This window comes from Stegodyphus dumicola, chromosome 4 (genome assembly GCF_044657685.1).
Source record: "Stegodyphus dumicola isolate Sdum_Otavi_A_Nest chromosome 4, ASM4465768v1".
Lineage (NCBI taxonomy): Eukaryota > Metazoa > Arthropoda > Arachnida > Araneae > Eresidae > Stegodyphus > Stegodyphus dumicola.
The window spans coordinates 55,791,165-55,806,950 of NC_140771.1; the positions used below are offsets into that span (position 1 = coordinate 55,791,165).

Genomic DNA, 15,786 nt, shown 5'->3' on the forward strand with positions numbered 1-15,786 from the left:
AGCATTTTTATTTTCTTGTAGGCAGCAAAAGAAGTATTATAATTACGCGAAAATTTCGGCTATCAGATTTCAACGGAAATATCCATTTTGAATGACCTCGAATCTATTTTGACTACTTTTTGCGTGGCATCTGAATACGCACAGACAGAATAAAGAATTCTTTATTCCCAAACGAATCATAAAATATATTCAAATTGGATTTTTGTCGTGACGTCTTTACATGGGTACGCATCTATCTCGCATAACTCAAAACATGATTAGGCGTTGAAATTTTGTACACTGGTGTGCAAAACTTAAGCAACAAAGTAAATTTTAATCAGATAGCCATGAAATTGTAGAAAAGGAGTTCTGGCCAGCGTGCTCCCTTGATTTAAACCCCATAGAACATGTGTGGGATGCTTTGGGGAGACGCTTGTGACACGATTACATCCTCCGGGGAACACCCAATAACTGAAACAGATGCTGATTGAGGAATGGGCACTCTTTCCTCAAGATCTGTTGGAAAATCTGGTGCTGAATATGGAGAGACCGTTCGAAGCAACCATTGCAGTAAGGGGAGGGCATATCCCATACTAAGGAACACCTGCTTGTTGTTCTTCCTCTTGTACAGACAATCATGTGTAACGATACTATGAGTTCAATAAATCCTGTTTTTGTTTGATTCCATACTGTATGCATTGCATTGTATTCATTTTTAGAGCAATCATGCTTTCGTCATCGTTTAAATACAAAATGCTATCTCTTAATTCTGAATTTCATGTCTCTCAGATGTTTTCTCGTGGAGTTATGCCAAAAAGAACATCTGTTGCTTAAGTTTTGCACACCAGTGTATATGGAACTGCTATGACATTCAGTTGTGCACCACCCTTTTTTTATTGCAATAGGCAGTACCACAAATAATTATAATCATAGTCGATGGTTATAGATGGGGCTGGCGTAATTGCGTACTAGAAGAAACTTACAGACATTGATTACTTCGTAGATAACAAAACACATAATTTTATTCCTTGATTAATAATTTCTTATGACACATTTTCCCTTTTTCACATCACTATGGGTGCAAAACAAGCACTCAACAATTCAATACATACTTATCTCATTTTTTAAACAATAGAAGCGACGAGACGTCAGGTAAAAACTAGCAAAAAAAAAAAAAAACGAGTGCGCATTTCACCAAGGCTTATATATAAGATTTACCATATTTTCGGCATGTTAATATGATATATAAGACTAAAATCCTTTGCTTGAAGATTGAACGGTGATTCGTCAAGAGCTTAACGCAATACAGATGACATAATGCAGGTTAACGTTTCAGTGGCAAAATTTAGAAAAAGTTATTATTAATTTTAGAATAGAGAGAGGAAGTACCCAAATTAAAATGAGCAATTTTGAGTTTCATATCTTGTAGTTTCCCACTTCCCCCCTTAAAAGTCCTCACCTTAAAATGCCTTATATACTTCCAGTTACAGAAGTGTTTTAAGTGACGAAAATATTCATGTTTCGGTGATGTTGGTTCAAAAAAAAAAAAAAAAAAAAACAAACTTTGGATAAATACGAAATCTAACTTTAATGCGGTATTCCGGTATTTATATTTGGGAAAATTTTATACTCGTAATGAAAACATAAAATTATAGGAAGTTTAACACCCGTACGAGAAAAATTGATTGGGATATTCAACTTCAAAAATTTGCAATTTTTGATGTCATTTTCAGTTTGCCTTGAGGGATCAGTTAATTACGTTAGAATAATTCCAAGAAATAAGTTTAACTGAAGTGCATTAAAACAAAGTGCATAATTTAATAGATCGAAAAGGAAATCATATGTTGTTAATATATCAGATTTATGTTTTCAATGTAAAAACTCTGAAATGCTGACAAATTAAAATGATTTTCGTGTCTTGACTGAAATATCTCGGCTGCATGCTCTGCCCGTTACATTTGATTTTATTTGTCCTCAAAAGAAGCGTATGTAAATTAAGAAAAAAACTGCTAGTTCTTTTTTTCAAATCACTATATTATGTTTTACTCGAATGGACAACTTTTTATATTTTTATAAAGAATATAATTTCTTCTTTCGTTTAAATTTATTTCTGTTAAAAACAGTTGACAGGGTGGTCATGTCCCATTTCATTTTTTTTTTCAAATTAAACTTTTTTTAAATCGTCCTCTTTCAGCGTTTTTTTATATGGGCTAGGTAAAAGAAGTTCCCATTGTAGTCTTTTCATTCAAGAATGCTAAACCTAAGAATGTGATACGGTATCACGTAACTGTACGAATATGCGTGAAACTATAGTCATTATAACGTTTCGTCCCTTAAACTTCATGTTTAGCAATGTGTAGCTACACTATTTATATTACTCGTAATGATATCTAATACAGTAAACAGAAAAAGTTTGATTTGATTACAAGTCAGTGTCGTTATTTTGAGATCTGGCAACGCTGGTTTCTAAAGAATAATCACAACTAAAATATTTGGAGTTTTCTGAATTTGAAGTGGAAACGAACGATGAGAATGCGAGAGCGCTAGGAGCATTAATTTTAATTTAAAAATACAGGGCATCAAAGACGCTCGTGAAACCGTAAGTGATCTAATATGCTATCACAGTTTACAATAAAATAGATTCATTATTTTATTGACTAGTTTTTGAAAAATGTGCATTTCATGTCGAACGAGAATGTTGAGCCATGTGTACAGAAATGAATTTTTTATGATAATTTTCCGAATTTAGTTACTGTATAGTATTCAAATATAGGATTTGCATTCTTTCTTCTCATTGACGTTTTCTGTTCACCTCAAAAAGTCCTCCTTTTCATTTTTTCTTGTTTCAAGCAAATTCTTTTTTTAAACATTTAAAATATGAGAATTTCATTTTTTGAATTTCTGCTTCTACAGTAAGTAAACAGTGAAAGAGTATTTCTCGCTAACTGGATTCAGTTGCCAAGAAACCGAGCAGATTTATTGTGGAGTCATTGAAGTCAGTCTCGTATGCACAATTTTAAGCTATGTTGTGCTTTGACCTTTTAGTTAATTAGTTAAAAAAATAGAATTCTTCCGTGATATAAAAGTAATTCTGAGATGAAACGGCTTTTGATATTCTCATCCACAATGAAATAAAAGGCCTGATTGCGCAGCGGGAAAATCTAAAAGGGTGCATCATATTTAGAACACTGTAAGAAAAATTTCTAAATGTTTGTATTAAATAAACATACACTCCTAAGTTTCGAAATAAAGCAACATGAACTGTTTGTTTATAAATAACCACATTAGCTAAAAAGTGTAAAATCCTTATTTATTTGCATGAAACGTTTCTCTTTTCATTCAGAAACTGTTTTTACTATAATAAAATGATTCAGATGTCTAGTTGCTGTCTTTAAATATTTATGAACTATAATGCACGACTTTAATGACATGAAGTTTGGCCATTTATATTCTAGAATATTTATATATATGACATTTTGCATCTACCAGAGCGGCGTAAACAGAGTCCAGCTCAATGTCTTCCTTCTTCATTTTCTTTATCACGACGTTCAGTTTAGAGTGCCATCTACTGAATGGATAACATTCGTATTGCGTAGGTAATACGCGTTTTGAAGCATTAATTTCCCTTTCAAAAGAAGTTTCAAATACAGGAATAGTTGTTTTTCCCTTCCAGCAACTTAACGTCAGTAGTTTGAAAACAATGTCCTGTTATTCCTTTGAGCTCTAAAATTTTATTGAATTTTTAATGTCATTCATACTCCTCCATATAAACTAATTCTAAATCAGTCTATCAACGAAGGAGACTACTTTACAAAAAAAGTATTTGACATTATTTGATCTAAAAAAAAACTACTATAATTTTTAAGCTGCAATTATAGATATAATTTTCATTGAATAAGTGCTACAACGAAATTTCGAATCAATTTTTTTATTAACACAAAGGGGCAATTTACACAGAAGGTCTATAAATTTCGTTTTAGCATTTTGCGTTGGTTCGTTATAAAAGTCTGAATCACTTTTCGAATTGTTCCCACCAAATATTAGTGTCCTACATTATAATTAAAGAAACTAAATAATGAAGAATCTGTATGAATGTATGCATGTTTCTCCTACTATGAAAAATGAACGGTACATAGATACTTCAAATTTTGAATACGTGTATACGAGCCAGTTTCCCTTAGAAAGTCCTCCACGAAGGCATCCCTCCCCTTAGGCAAATAGCCCTAGTGTGCTTTGCCATAATTAAATACAACAACAACAACAAATTTTGAATAATGTCTTCCACTCTAATAGAGGCATCTGGAAGATCAAATTTGGAATTTGTTTTATTATGTATTTCATATTTTGTAAAACTTTAACGAACTCAACGATTTCAAAACGTTCCATTAACATTAACATCGCGTTCATCTTCCAAGCACGGATATTTTATGCGCGAGGTTTCTTTTTTTCTGATATTGCTGTTGAATTGAATTTTATGGTTTAAATGCGAAGAACATAATATTTTATACATAAAGGTAACACATAAAACCCTAAAAAACGCCCTTTCGGTCGTAATTTAAATCTGATAGCTTTCAATTTTTTTCCTTTAATTTTGTTTCACGAGTCGTAGATACAGATATATACTAGATAGAATTTAATGCATAGGTAGAATACAGTTTTGAAACTTTTATTTATCGGCTTTAGTAATTAATTAGTATTAAATTTATTAGTTGTCTGATAAACACGAATAAGAACAAATTTCAAAGCAAATTATATGCTTTTTAGAGATATAAAATATTAAGAAATTAACAGCGACTGCACCTTTATTAATTTCTAGTTTTATGCAAAGAATAAAAAAGTCTTGTGAGTTTTCATATTCTGTTTACAAGAAGGAAACAAAAGTAAACACAAAGCTCACTGCGATAAAGTCGGTAATATTCTAAAAATTATCGTCTGTGTCTTTTTCTACCTGTTAAAAAAAGTATTCTGAAATCTTCGTACCTAGATAGCTTTGGCTGCTAGCCATTTTGCTTGGAAGTGATCTTCGTGTATATCACCTTCCTTTCGTCCAAACACCTGAAAATAAGCAAAAAAGAAATGCCGTTACAAGATGAGTCACGTAATAAACACGTAAATTAACTGTTCATAATTTCTAGATTCACCTGGTTTTTACAATCACATTCACATGACATAATTTGAGAGATATTTTTAAAATACCAATGGAATGTTAAGCCATGAACTTGAAGAGAAAGTATAGAATTTCAACATCTGCTAGATGTGACAAAGTAGTGGAAAGCTAGAAATTCTTGTCTCTTCGTCGTAGATAAAACATTTGTCAACAGAAGCAAGTCGTTCTAAAATTAAGACATTTATAATTTATTATTTCGAGCAAGATACTTTTTTTTCTAGTACATTTTGAATGTTATGAAAGCTTTTTAATGTTGACCTTGAATCAAACTCTGGTAGCAGCATTTGGCACCTTTTAAATGCAGCTTTGAAAGCGCATTTAAAAAGACCTAATGAACTTTAAATATTTACATTTCCGCAAGGGATTAGAATTTTTTTTTGTGTGTGTGGGGGGGGGGAGTATTATTTTCTACATTACGTTCTAATTACAGAGAAAATATGAACATTACTAGGAATAAAAAAATTATGCTGTATTTTTAACTACACTTTGGAAATATCTCTGCTTAAAACTGGTGCTTATTCTTCATTACATATATTAAACCTCAGATTGCTGCCAAGTAGCTATTTTGAATTTTTAGTTCTGTTAATTTTAATTTCTTTGACTTCCAGGTCAAATAATTTTAAAAATTATGAGGTATAAAATGTCTTACAAAAATAAAGTTATTATCCAAGAATGAAATTTCAACTTATTCGTAGAACTTCTAAAAGTTTATTTACTATAAATACCACGTTTCTTCGCCTCTAAGATGCCTTTGATTTCAGCACAAACAGAAGTCAAAACTTTTGTTCCTAAGAAGTTAAATAAAACGCTAACAATCTTCTTGAGGTGACTATTTCCTTAAAAAGATCCTCTTTGAGAATGATTAATAATTTTAAGAGCATGAAAAAAGATTTGGTATTGAACCTCTCTAAGACGCCCAACTCACTCAACATAAGACAAAAAACATCTAGAAACATAGATGGTCATCTTAGAGAGTGTTCACTGATTTTTTTAATTGATTTATGTTTATTAATACAATTTTTGAAATAATACAGAAAAATTAATTCGTACGGTATTATTCATTCCGAAAACTTTGCGATTCAAAAATGAATTTTTTTATGCGACAGTTCTGTTGAAATCAGTTCTTTCGAACATAGTAACTATTTCGTGGTTTTCCCCATGTGTAACGTGTATACGAGCCAGTTTCCCTTAGAAAGTCCTCCACGAAGGCATCCCTCCCATTAGGCAGATAGCCCTAGTGTGCTTTGCCATAATTAAATACACCAACACACACCAACGAACATAGTAACTGGAATAAAGAAAGTGTTAAATGTGAAAATGTAATGGAAACAATTTTCAATGAATGCTTCCATCACAGAATATTAACAGTTAAATCATTAACTGTTCATAATTTCTAGATTTCTTGTACGAGAATAAGACGAAAATATTTCATAGTAAAATGGCTTCTAATATTTATTTGCTAGCAATTAGGTCTGAATTAATTAGGATTATTTCAGTTAAAACTTTAATTAATAAGGAAAAAGCGAAAATTGCTTGGTGACCTTGAATGCAAGATAAAATATTAGTTAATGATTTTTTTATATAAAATTAAATGTTTGTGTTTTGATTTTTAGACATACCCTTTTATTTTGTGCAACATTTTTTTTTTTTTTTTTTTTGGGGGGGGGGGTTAAATGTAACAAAACACTAGTGGGCTAAGTTCCTAACAGGAAAGTAAGCCTTCGTAAATGACTTTCTAAGAAAAAATAACAACAAAAAAAAAAAAAAAAAAGCTCGCAAAAAGGACTCCTTCCTGAAAAAGAAATTTAGTTGAACTACAAGTTTATGGGTATTCGAAGGAGGTTTGACTGACTAGAATTAGCGGTTTTAACCATCCAGCCATTAGTGGGACGTCCATTTCCCGCAAAATGACTTATTTCCTACCATTCCTTTTTTATTAACGGCCCTCCAATGGCCGAGCGATAAAGTTGCTAAATACTGGTAGTTCGACCAACATTCCAATCTCCCCAATAGGTAGGCTGCATGTGCGCTTTCGTGGTTTTCCTCGTGTGTAATGTGGATGCTAAGTCAGTTTCTCTTAGAAAGTCCTCCTCAAAGGCCTCCCTCCCCTTAGGTAAATAGCCCTTGTGTGTTTTACCATAATTAACTTAACAAAACCAAACCTTTTTATTAACATTTTGCATTATTTAGTTGTCCGCGAACGGGCTGGCTGCATGGGCGTTTTCGTGTTTTTCCCCATGTGTAACGTGTATACGAGTCAGTTTCCCTTAGAAAGTCCTCCACGAAGGCATCCCTTCCCTTAGGCAGATAGACCTAGTGTGCTTTGCCATAATTAAATACACCACACCATTATTTAGTTGTCAGGTAGATTATGAGGGAATTACTGTAGCTAAACAACAGGGAAAGAAAGTAAGGTATTTACATATTAACCCGTCAACCGTGAAACTATAGCCAAACGGCACTATTTAGCGCCAGTTATAGATAAGCGTGACGTAACAACACATTCATGACATTTATGCTTTCGTTTGATGTAACCTCCACTGATTTTCCATCAGCCACCTTCTGTATTTATGAATAATGGTATAAATGTTAACTTCTATCGCAGTATTTTTTCTAGCATTTAAAGAAATCTGATGTGTACACCACATGACTTCCTTGCATTGGAATATTAAATTGAAATATTAAATTATACGCATTTTTTCTTGCATTTCATTTAAACTTATTGGATTGAATTAAATCTACTTCGCCGACAGCGCATAAACCACAATAGAATAAATGCATTCTTTAAAATTCACTCTAGTATTTGTTTACCATAGCGACACTCTGGCGCTAGATTCACTTAACAGTATTAATAATTATATAACAGTTAACTTATATATTTCGTTCATATTATAACTCATAATGCACAAAATTTATATCATTTAAAGAATAGAATTATCTAATCGTTGCCACATGTTCTATTCAAATACTAAAGCTAGAATGATGTATAAAAGGAATTAAGCAAACAAAACAAAAAAGAAACAGTTTTTCACAGACGATTCAGTATTTCTCATTTAATTAATTCAGTTCTCACTTCGCGAGAAGGCAAAAATACATAAAAACTCAAAATATCTATATTAAAAATTACGAAGTAAATCTTAAACGCTTATTTCCTCGAAAAAATTCCAGAAAGGATTAAGCATGATTTAAATAATAAATGAAGGCGTTATCTTTGTTGTTGCGAAGCTAAGTTTCTCTAGATTGGCAACAAATCCACTAGTCTCCTGTTTCAAATGTAAACATCAATGGCCGCCATTAAAAAAGGCTTAGCGGCAATTAAACAACTTTAAAGTTGCTGATAATTCTAAAAATATTGCACACAGATTTACTAAAGGCATAAAATCCTTAACCGGAAGATAAAAACAACATAATTCAATCATTTTTAAAGCAAAAAATGTACAATTTACCAACATATAAGAGTAAAGAAACTTAGATCACTGAGCCGGGTAACAGAGTGGATATACATATAAACATATTTATATACGTTTGGTGCGGCCGATTGCAACCAAAATACGAGGTGCACATCTACATGTTATAGCAGTCCTATATACAAAATTTCAACGTTCTTAGGCTACTCGTTTTTGAGTTATGCGAGATACATACGTACGCACGTACGTACATACGTTCGTACAGACGCCACGAAAAATTCTCTTCAGAATTAATTTTAAAGCAGTTTTATAATTTTTTTGAAGGAAAAGAGTATTTTATTCTGTCCTTACGTACAGATATCACGCAAAAACATCGTTAAATTGCATTCGATAGCGGTCAAAATGGATATTTTTGTTGAAATATGCTGCCTGAAACTTTTCGCGATTACAATACTTCCTTTTTACTTCGTACAAGGAAGTAAAAATGATTAAAATTTGGACCTACCTTCTATGGGTTGTAAGTAGCAGATTATTTTCGAAGTTATGAGATCCTACCATCTACCATCAAAATACACTGGTTATCATAAATTAAGGAAAAATCACAAAAATCGCGATTACTGAAAAAGTTTCATGTAGAATTTAATGAAACTTACCCACAATATACAACAAATAGTAATGTATCAAATAACATAAAAAGAAATTACCAGACAAATATGGTAGTATAGAAATTAGCACATGTATAAAATGAAGAAATCGAAGGTGTCAGTTTGCTATAAGAAAAGGACTTTCAATATGGAATATGATCGCCTCCAGAAGCAATACAGTACATACAGCGATGTGTAATGCTTTCAATGATGTGGTCTATCAGTTCCGTAGGAAGCGAGAGCCATTGCTCTTGCAAAGCAGTTGCAAGCGCGACAAGGGTTGGAGGGGGCGGATTGAGAGTAGCTAGACGTCTCCCTAAAGCATCCCAAACGTGCTCGATAGGATTCAAGTCCGGGGATCGAGCTGGCCAATCCCTGCGCATAATTGTTTCCTGTTGAAGATAATCATCTACAATGCGACAGCCCTGTGTAGTCTTGCGTTGTTGTCCTGTAACAGGAAAGCATCACCTATTGCCCAGGCATATGGCCGCACATAAACATCAAGGATGTCATCTCTATAAATCTGAGCATTCACGGTTCCCCTTGGAAAGACATGGAGGTCTGTGCGTCCACCCAAAGTGATGCCACCCCAAACACAGACACTGCCCCTTCCGTATGCGTCTCTTTCACGGATGTTTGACGAATGATAACGGGTTCTAGGTTCTCTCCATATCAAATAACGCCTACTATCGCTTTCTAGACTAAACCTGGACTCATCCGTAAAGAGAACCGCCCTCCATTGATCAGGCGTCCAGTGGACATGTTGTCGTGCCCACTGAAAACGGTCTCTCCTATGGCGTGACGTGAGCGGCACACAAATGGCTGGTCGCCTCGCATACAGACCACCTTCGTGAAGCTTTCTACACACAGTTGATGTTGACACGAACCTTCCGGTGGCTGCAGCAAGGGAGGATCTAAGAAGAGTCGGAGTAGCGGTTCTATCCCTGAGTGCACATAATGTCAAATATCGGTCATCGGCGCTCGTCGTAGCAGTTGGCCATCCTTGGCTGAACCTCCTACATGCCGAATCTGTGGTTTGAAATTGCCTCCAAAGTCTATGAACCACACAAGGACAGTGTTATTTAGTTGTTATTGTTGTGAGTTCAGCATTTAGCCGTCTGGCCACTTCTGTTTGAATTTGTCCTGCCTCTAGTCTCCCAATGGCTCTCCATTTCAGTTCTGCAGGCAAATGATGCCTGGAGGTCATTGTTACGAATTGGCTATCTCAGATTTCTGATGTCACTGTCACAGTGAAATATGTGGGCTTGCTCTCAAACATGGACTTTTATGCTCCTCGCAGATGACGCATTCCGAAAGCAGCGACACTAATTTGCATATCGCAGTTTTACTCAGCTACTCTTACTTGGAAACATATTCAAATTTTACACGGATTGGCTTATTTTGAGGAAGTTATCGCTATTTTTGTGATTTTTCCTTAATTTATGATAACCAGTGTACGTGCTTATGGTCGCCAAACTTGGCAACCATTTCGCGACTTGGTCTCTACTCGTATATTACCGTAATAGGTCATTTTTATCATATATATATTTCATTTCTAAGGTTACGGTCCTCGTTACCGTCCTCATTTTTTTAGCATCGTCTCTCCCGCTCTCGAGCGACCTCTTAAGTGGTCGGCCCTCATACTGCCTCCCGCTAATCTCGAGAAGCAGAAAGTACTAAAAATATCTCGGCGGCCGGATGGAAACTATATAAGGCCGGAGAAAGCATGTGCTTTCAGTTGTTATTGTTGTGAGTTCTAAGTTCAGCACGAGTCCGGAATACTGAGATATCCGTGGGTTCGCTTTCTTTTCAGATACGCTTTGCATTGCGTTGTGTATAATGTTCTCAGCAGTTTTAAGTGTAACTAATGATTGTATTTTGTGATACTGTGACCATCTGTGCAAATATATCTGCAGAAAATTGTACAACTCTGAAAAGTTTCTTTTGATAAAATAAATTTTATCGACCTATCCTTGGAGATGTGTGCATTCAATCTATTTCGAACCCGTACGCACGCAACAGATTATTCCTTCCCGGAAAGAAAAAATGATCTTCGAACCAGAAATAGCCATGTGCAGCTTTAAAGCAGACGATGCCCAAACTATAGCAGACAAAATATTTAATTTCAAAATGGTCGGTTCTTGCTAAGTTCTTCTAAGACGTTTAATCGATTTATTTTTTATTTAAAATGATTATTTATTGCTTATCAAGCTTGAATGGCAATTTTACTGAGTAACGACCATTTTCACTACGGACGTGATTTTCCACGAAATGGTTTTCACACAATCTTTCCTCTTTAGTTAAAGGTTTCGATGTGGGAATTTGTTCCAAATCCCAAAATGATTTAATTAATTCCTAGGTGTTTACGTTTAGCGTATTGACTAAAACCTGCTTACGGTTTGGGAATTCAAAATGTGTAGTTCCAGCAGTTACCCATCCTAACTTAGAACAACATGCAAATGGAAGATTTTTGCCCCTTTTAATTACCTCGCCATTGATTAAAGTAAGGAATACATTAACTCCAAGCAAAATATCAATTTCTCCCGATTCATGAAATGTAGGATCTGCTAAAGTTAAATCTTGGGAACTTTCATATAAATTCAAAGCTAATGTTACACTTGGAATGTTTCCTGTAATTTTGTCTATTATGTAAGCGGACGTTGAAATTCTGTAATTAGTATTAAAATGAGGTGTAAACAACAACTCAACTTCTCCAGTAGTAGTTGTATTGAAAGTACCTAAGCATGACACTAATATCTTCGAATCCTTTACGCTCAATCCTAAATTGATAGCTGTTTTCCAACGAATGAATGATTTTTTACTACCTGAATCTAGTAAACATCTACAATTTATGAATTCATTTTTTGAGTTTTGAACCTTAATTAAAGCAGTACACAAAAGTACATGACTACGTTTACCATTATCATGAGCTCCAAAATGTTGATTTTCATAGTTATTTGCACAAACACTTGGAGAAACCTCACTCAAGCTGTTTTCTGGTTTAATTTGCGATTTCAGAACAAACACTTGTGCTTCCGGTGAAGGGAATCTAGAGCTAGTTTTTCGTTTGAAATTATTTTCTAAATGCAAAATGCTATGATGATGCTTAAAACAATGCTTGCAGGTATTTGCACTCTTACACATTTTAACTTTATGGATATTAGACAAGCAATTAAAACAAAGTTTATTAGTCATAACAAACTCTATTCGTTTTTGCACTGGTAAATTAAAAAAATTAGAACACCTGTATAAAAAATGATCTTCCTTACAAAATAAGCAAGTAGAATTAGTAATCAGAGAAGTAACCCTATTATACACTGGTTTGTCTGATTTATGCGTTTTACTAATTAAAGGTTTACTGTTCTGTAATGTTCTAGCGTAATTCTTTAAAAATTCTATCAAGTCATTCAATTTTGGTATTTCGACTTTTTTTAATTGACGCTCCCACGACAACTTTGTCCAAACATCAAGTTTTTGCAAAATAATTGAGTATCAAGTTGTATGAAGAATCACGCCGTTTTACAAAAAGAGTTATTATTTAAACCTTTTCTGTACCTTTTGAAAAGTTTCGCGTCGGGGGCTGGAAACGCTTCTTTTATACGTTCCCCACAAACAGAAACGGTAGCTTCTTGATTACAAAAGTCCTTCGATTTAACAAGGCAATTTCGCTGCTTGAAATTATCTTATTAGGAAACCTTGAAACTTGTCAGTCGAGAAATCACGCAAGGAAAAACCGGATTCGCATTAAACGAAAAGGGGAAAGTGTCGACAGTGTCGGTTTCTACCCATGTAAATTTATTTAATATTTTCCTCTTAACAATACATAAGCTAATAATGAAAAAATAAATAGAGAAGGAAAAACTGCAATGAATTTTCGCTAATCGTGTTTACATTTTTTTAAATGATTATTTATCTGCACAGAAAATATAATTTGTCTTCTAGATGATCAGTTTTACAGATATTTGAAAAATGAGGCTTCAACTGTCTGGAGTATGCATAAAAATAACTTGTTACCGACATCGCAATAAAGAGTAAAAAAAGATAATTCTTCAATAAGATGTATCAATTAAACAGGTAAATTAAAAGGCAAACAAAGAATTCACTACGAGAAGATTTGTTGTCAAAGTGAACTCAGTTTTACAATTAAACGTTAGTTTCAACACGGTTAGCGTAGGTTGTCTCCTACAATGATGATTTGAGTAACGGTTTTAACGATTTTTAAGCTAAACAGTAAACCTTTGCCGAACGCGGTTTTGCGCATACGCCTAATCTCAACTGTCTCTTATTTAATTTGTCCAACGCGAGAATTTCGGTTATGCACGGTACGCTGCAGAGCGTCAGCCGTATTGCAGTACTTCTTTGGCGGTACTCTTCTTTAAGGACTGGTTTGAAAAATTAATTCATCAACGAAGTCAAACTTGCTTAGAAGAGCAAAATTTGAACTTTAAAATTCTCTTAATTCTCGATAAGAACACGGTACTGAAGCTCTCACAACATTGCATCAAAACGTAGCGGTTTTATTCTTTACACTTAGCACCACTTCTTTAATCCAACCAATGGATCAAGGAATCATAAAAACATTCAAAGCATGTTTGCATCTCGGCAAATAAAAGCACTAGACGAAGGAAAACACGATACACTAACAGCATTTTCGAAGCAATTCAATATAAGACACTTCATAGAAATGATTAAACTCGCATGGATACAAGTGGATTCATGAACAATAAATGCTTACTAGCATCAGCGCTGGCCAGAAATTGTCAATAATTTTAACGGATTTCCATCGATTCAAAATGAAGCCAAAGAAATCATGGAAACTGCAAAAGCAATAGACGGCGAAGGATGGTAGAAGGAGATTAAATCAAATGAAGAAAGATGAAGATGCTTTACGTAGATACGCTTAGATATGCTTAGATTACGTAGATACGCTTTACGCTTAGATATTGAAAAACTTTGCATTCATTACCGCGAAACGTTTAACGAGCTGCGTCAGATATTGTCTCAAGTAAAAATCACTAGCTTTTTAAAAGTAAAATTGTACCATGTACCTACTTATTAAGCATTAATAGAAATCATTCCAATTAACATTTGCTTAATTTCCGTCTTTTAATTACAATAAAATAATATTTAGCTTACTTATTTAATTAAATAAAGGTATTAATTTAATTAAAAACGATTTAATTAAAGATACAATTGTACATTTATTTCACTGGTTTGTTTTCTTCTGGTCTGTTTACTACTGGTTTGTTTGTTGAGATCTGTAACAAATATTTCCTTTATGTAGGAATATTTTATATTTTGCTAGGAAACAAAATTCACTATAAACTCCTTGAAGAAGATTCCGTCGAGGCTTTTAATTACATCTACTGTTTCCAAAATGTATAACTAAATCGTTAGTATTAAACAACATTAAAATTATGAAAAGAAATTTCAATTTTGAAAGATCTGATATTTATACCTATGCATTGTCTTTGAACGCAAAATGATATGAAGCGAAATATATTAAAAACATGGTATATGATAGTATGAGTAAAATTTAAAAAAATAAAAAGTATTTAAAGAAACTTGCAAGCTGTGTTATTACAAAATTTCAGTTTTCTTTCGCATGTAGACGAAAGTGTATAGAAATAGGATTATTATTTGTGTGTTGTTAAGAGCCTATGGTATTTATAACATTCATGGTATAAAGTAACTATTCTTGCAAAACGTTGTTAGTGAGTTCTGATAAAATAACTTTTTAAATACTTAACTTAATCGCATTGATGGCTAATAAATTTCTGTAATATCGAAGATAAATGAAAGATCTTGTGCATCGTGAATTGGCTAGACCTTCTATTTTTAACAGACAGAATTCAAGTCATAACTGGAAAAACTTAAAAAAATATTAGAAATTTCCCGAAAATCCCAGTTAAATAGGAATAAGTGTCCAGGTATAGAATATCTTTCTCTTTTAATTATTTCCCGGAAAATTCGAGATCGCCAAAATCTTCGACTGAATTCGAAGTAATCAAATTTTGGGTATCGGGTTTAATGTACTATTAAAAGCACATTTCTTGGAAAGCAATAACATTTCCAAACTTCTTCGTGGATTTCTTGAGAAAGAAGCAAAGAAATAATAATATTGTAGCATATTACAGAGTTTTCTCTGATTCGTTGAAATCTTAAATGTTTTTTTATAATCTCATCTGTAGTTTTTCATTAGTCTGCACCGACTGCGAAATATGATTCATGGAAAGGTTAAGCAAATAGGAAAAGAGAAAAGAATCATGTATTTCAAATTTATATTTAATATTTTGAAAATGACATTTTACAGCCTTTATCGGCAAAATGAAACTTATTGTCGATTGCAGGAAATATGTCCTGCAAATCATGTTTCGCGAATGATCCCGTGAAAAATGTGTACAGCGAAGTCTCGATTAAGTTACATTTTTTCTTCATGAAATTAATGAAAAAATTTCCTTGTGGAGTCAGTTTATGCTGGAATAGTTTCATAATGGCAAAAGGAACGGAGAGATTTTTGAAGTAAACCAATATTAAGAATAAGGAAATAATTGTTAATAATAAAGCTAAAAAGACGAAAAGAAATGGC

The 15,786-nt window shown here is 33.4% G+C and overlaps 1 protein-coding gene across 1 annotated transcript in view; it reads right to left on the reverse strand.

Moving 5' to 3' along the window:
* LOC118193915 (LIM domain-containing protein 1-like) overlaps positions 1-15,786 on the reverse strand; it is a 68,226-nt gene that overhangs the window by 38,956 nt on the left and 13,484 nt on the right. Inside the window, exon 2 of the mRNA XM_035365076.2 lies at positions 4,960-5,034. Within this exon, the coding sequence (XP_035220967.1) occupies positions 4,960-4,984 (25 nt within the window). The 5' untranslated portion in view covers positions 4,985-5,034. The remainder of the gene's footprint in view (positions 1-4,959; positions 5,035-15,786) is intronic.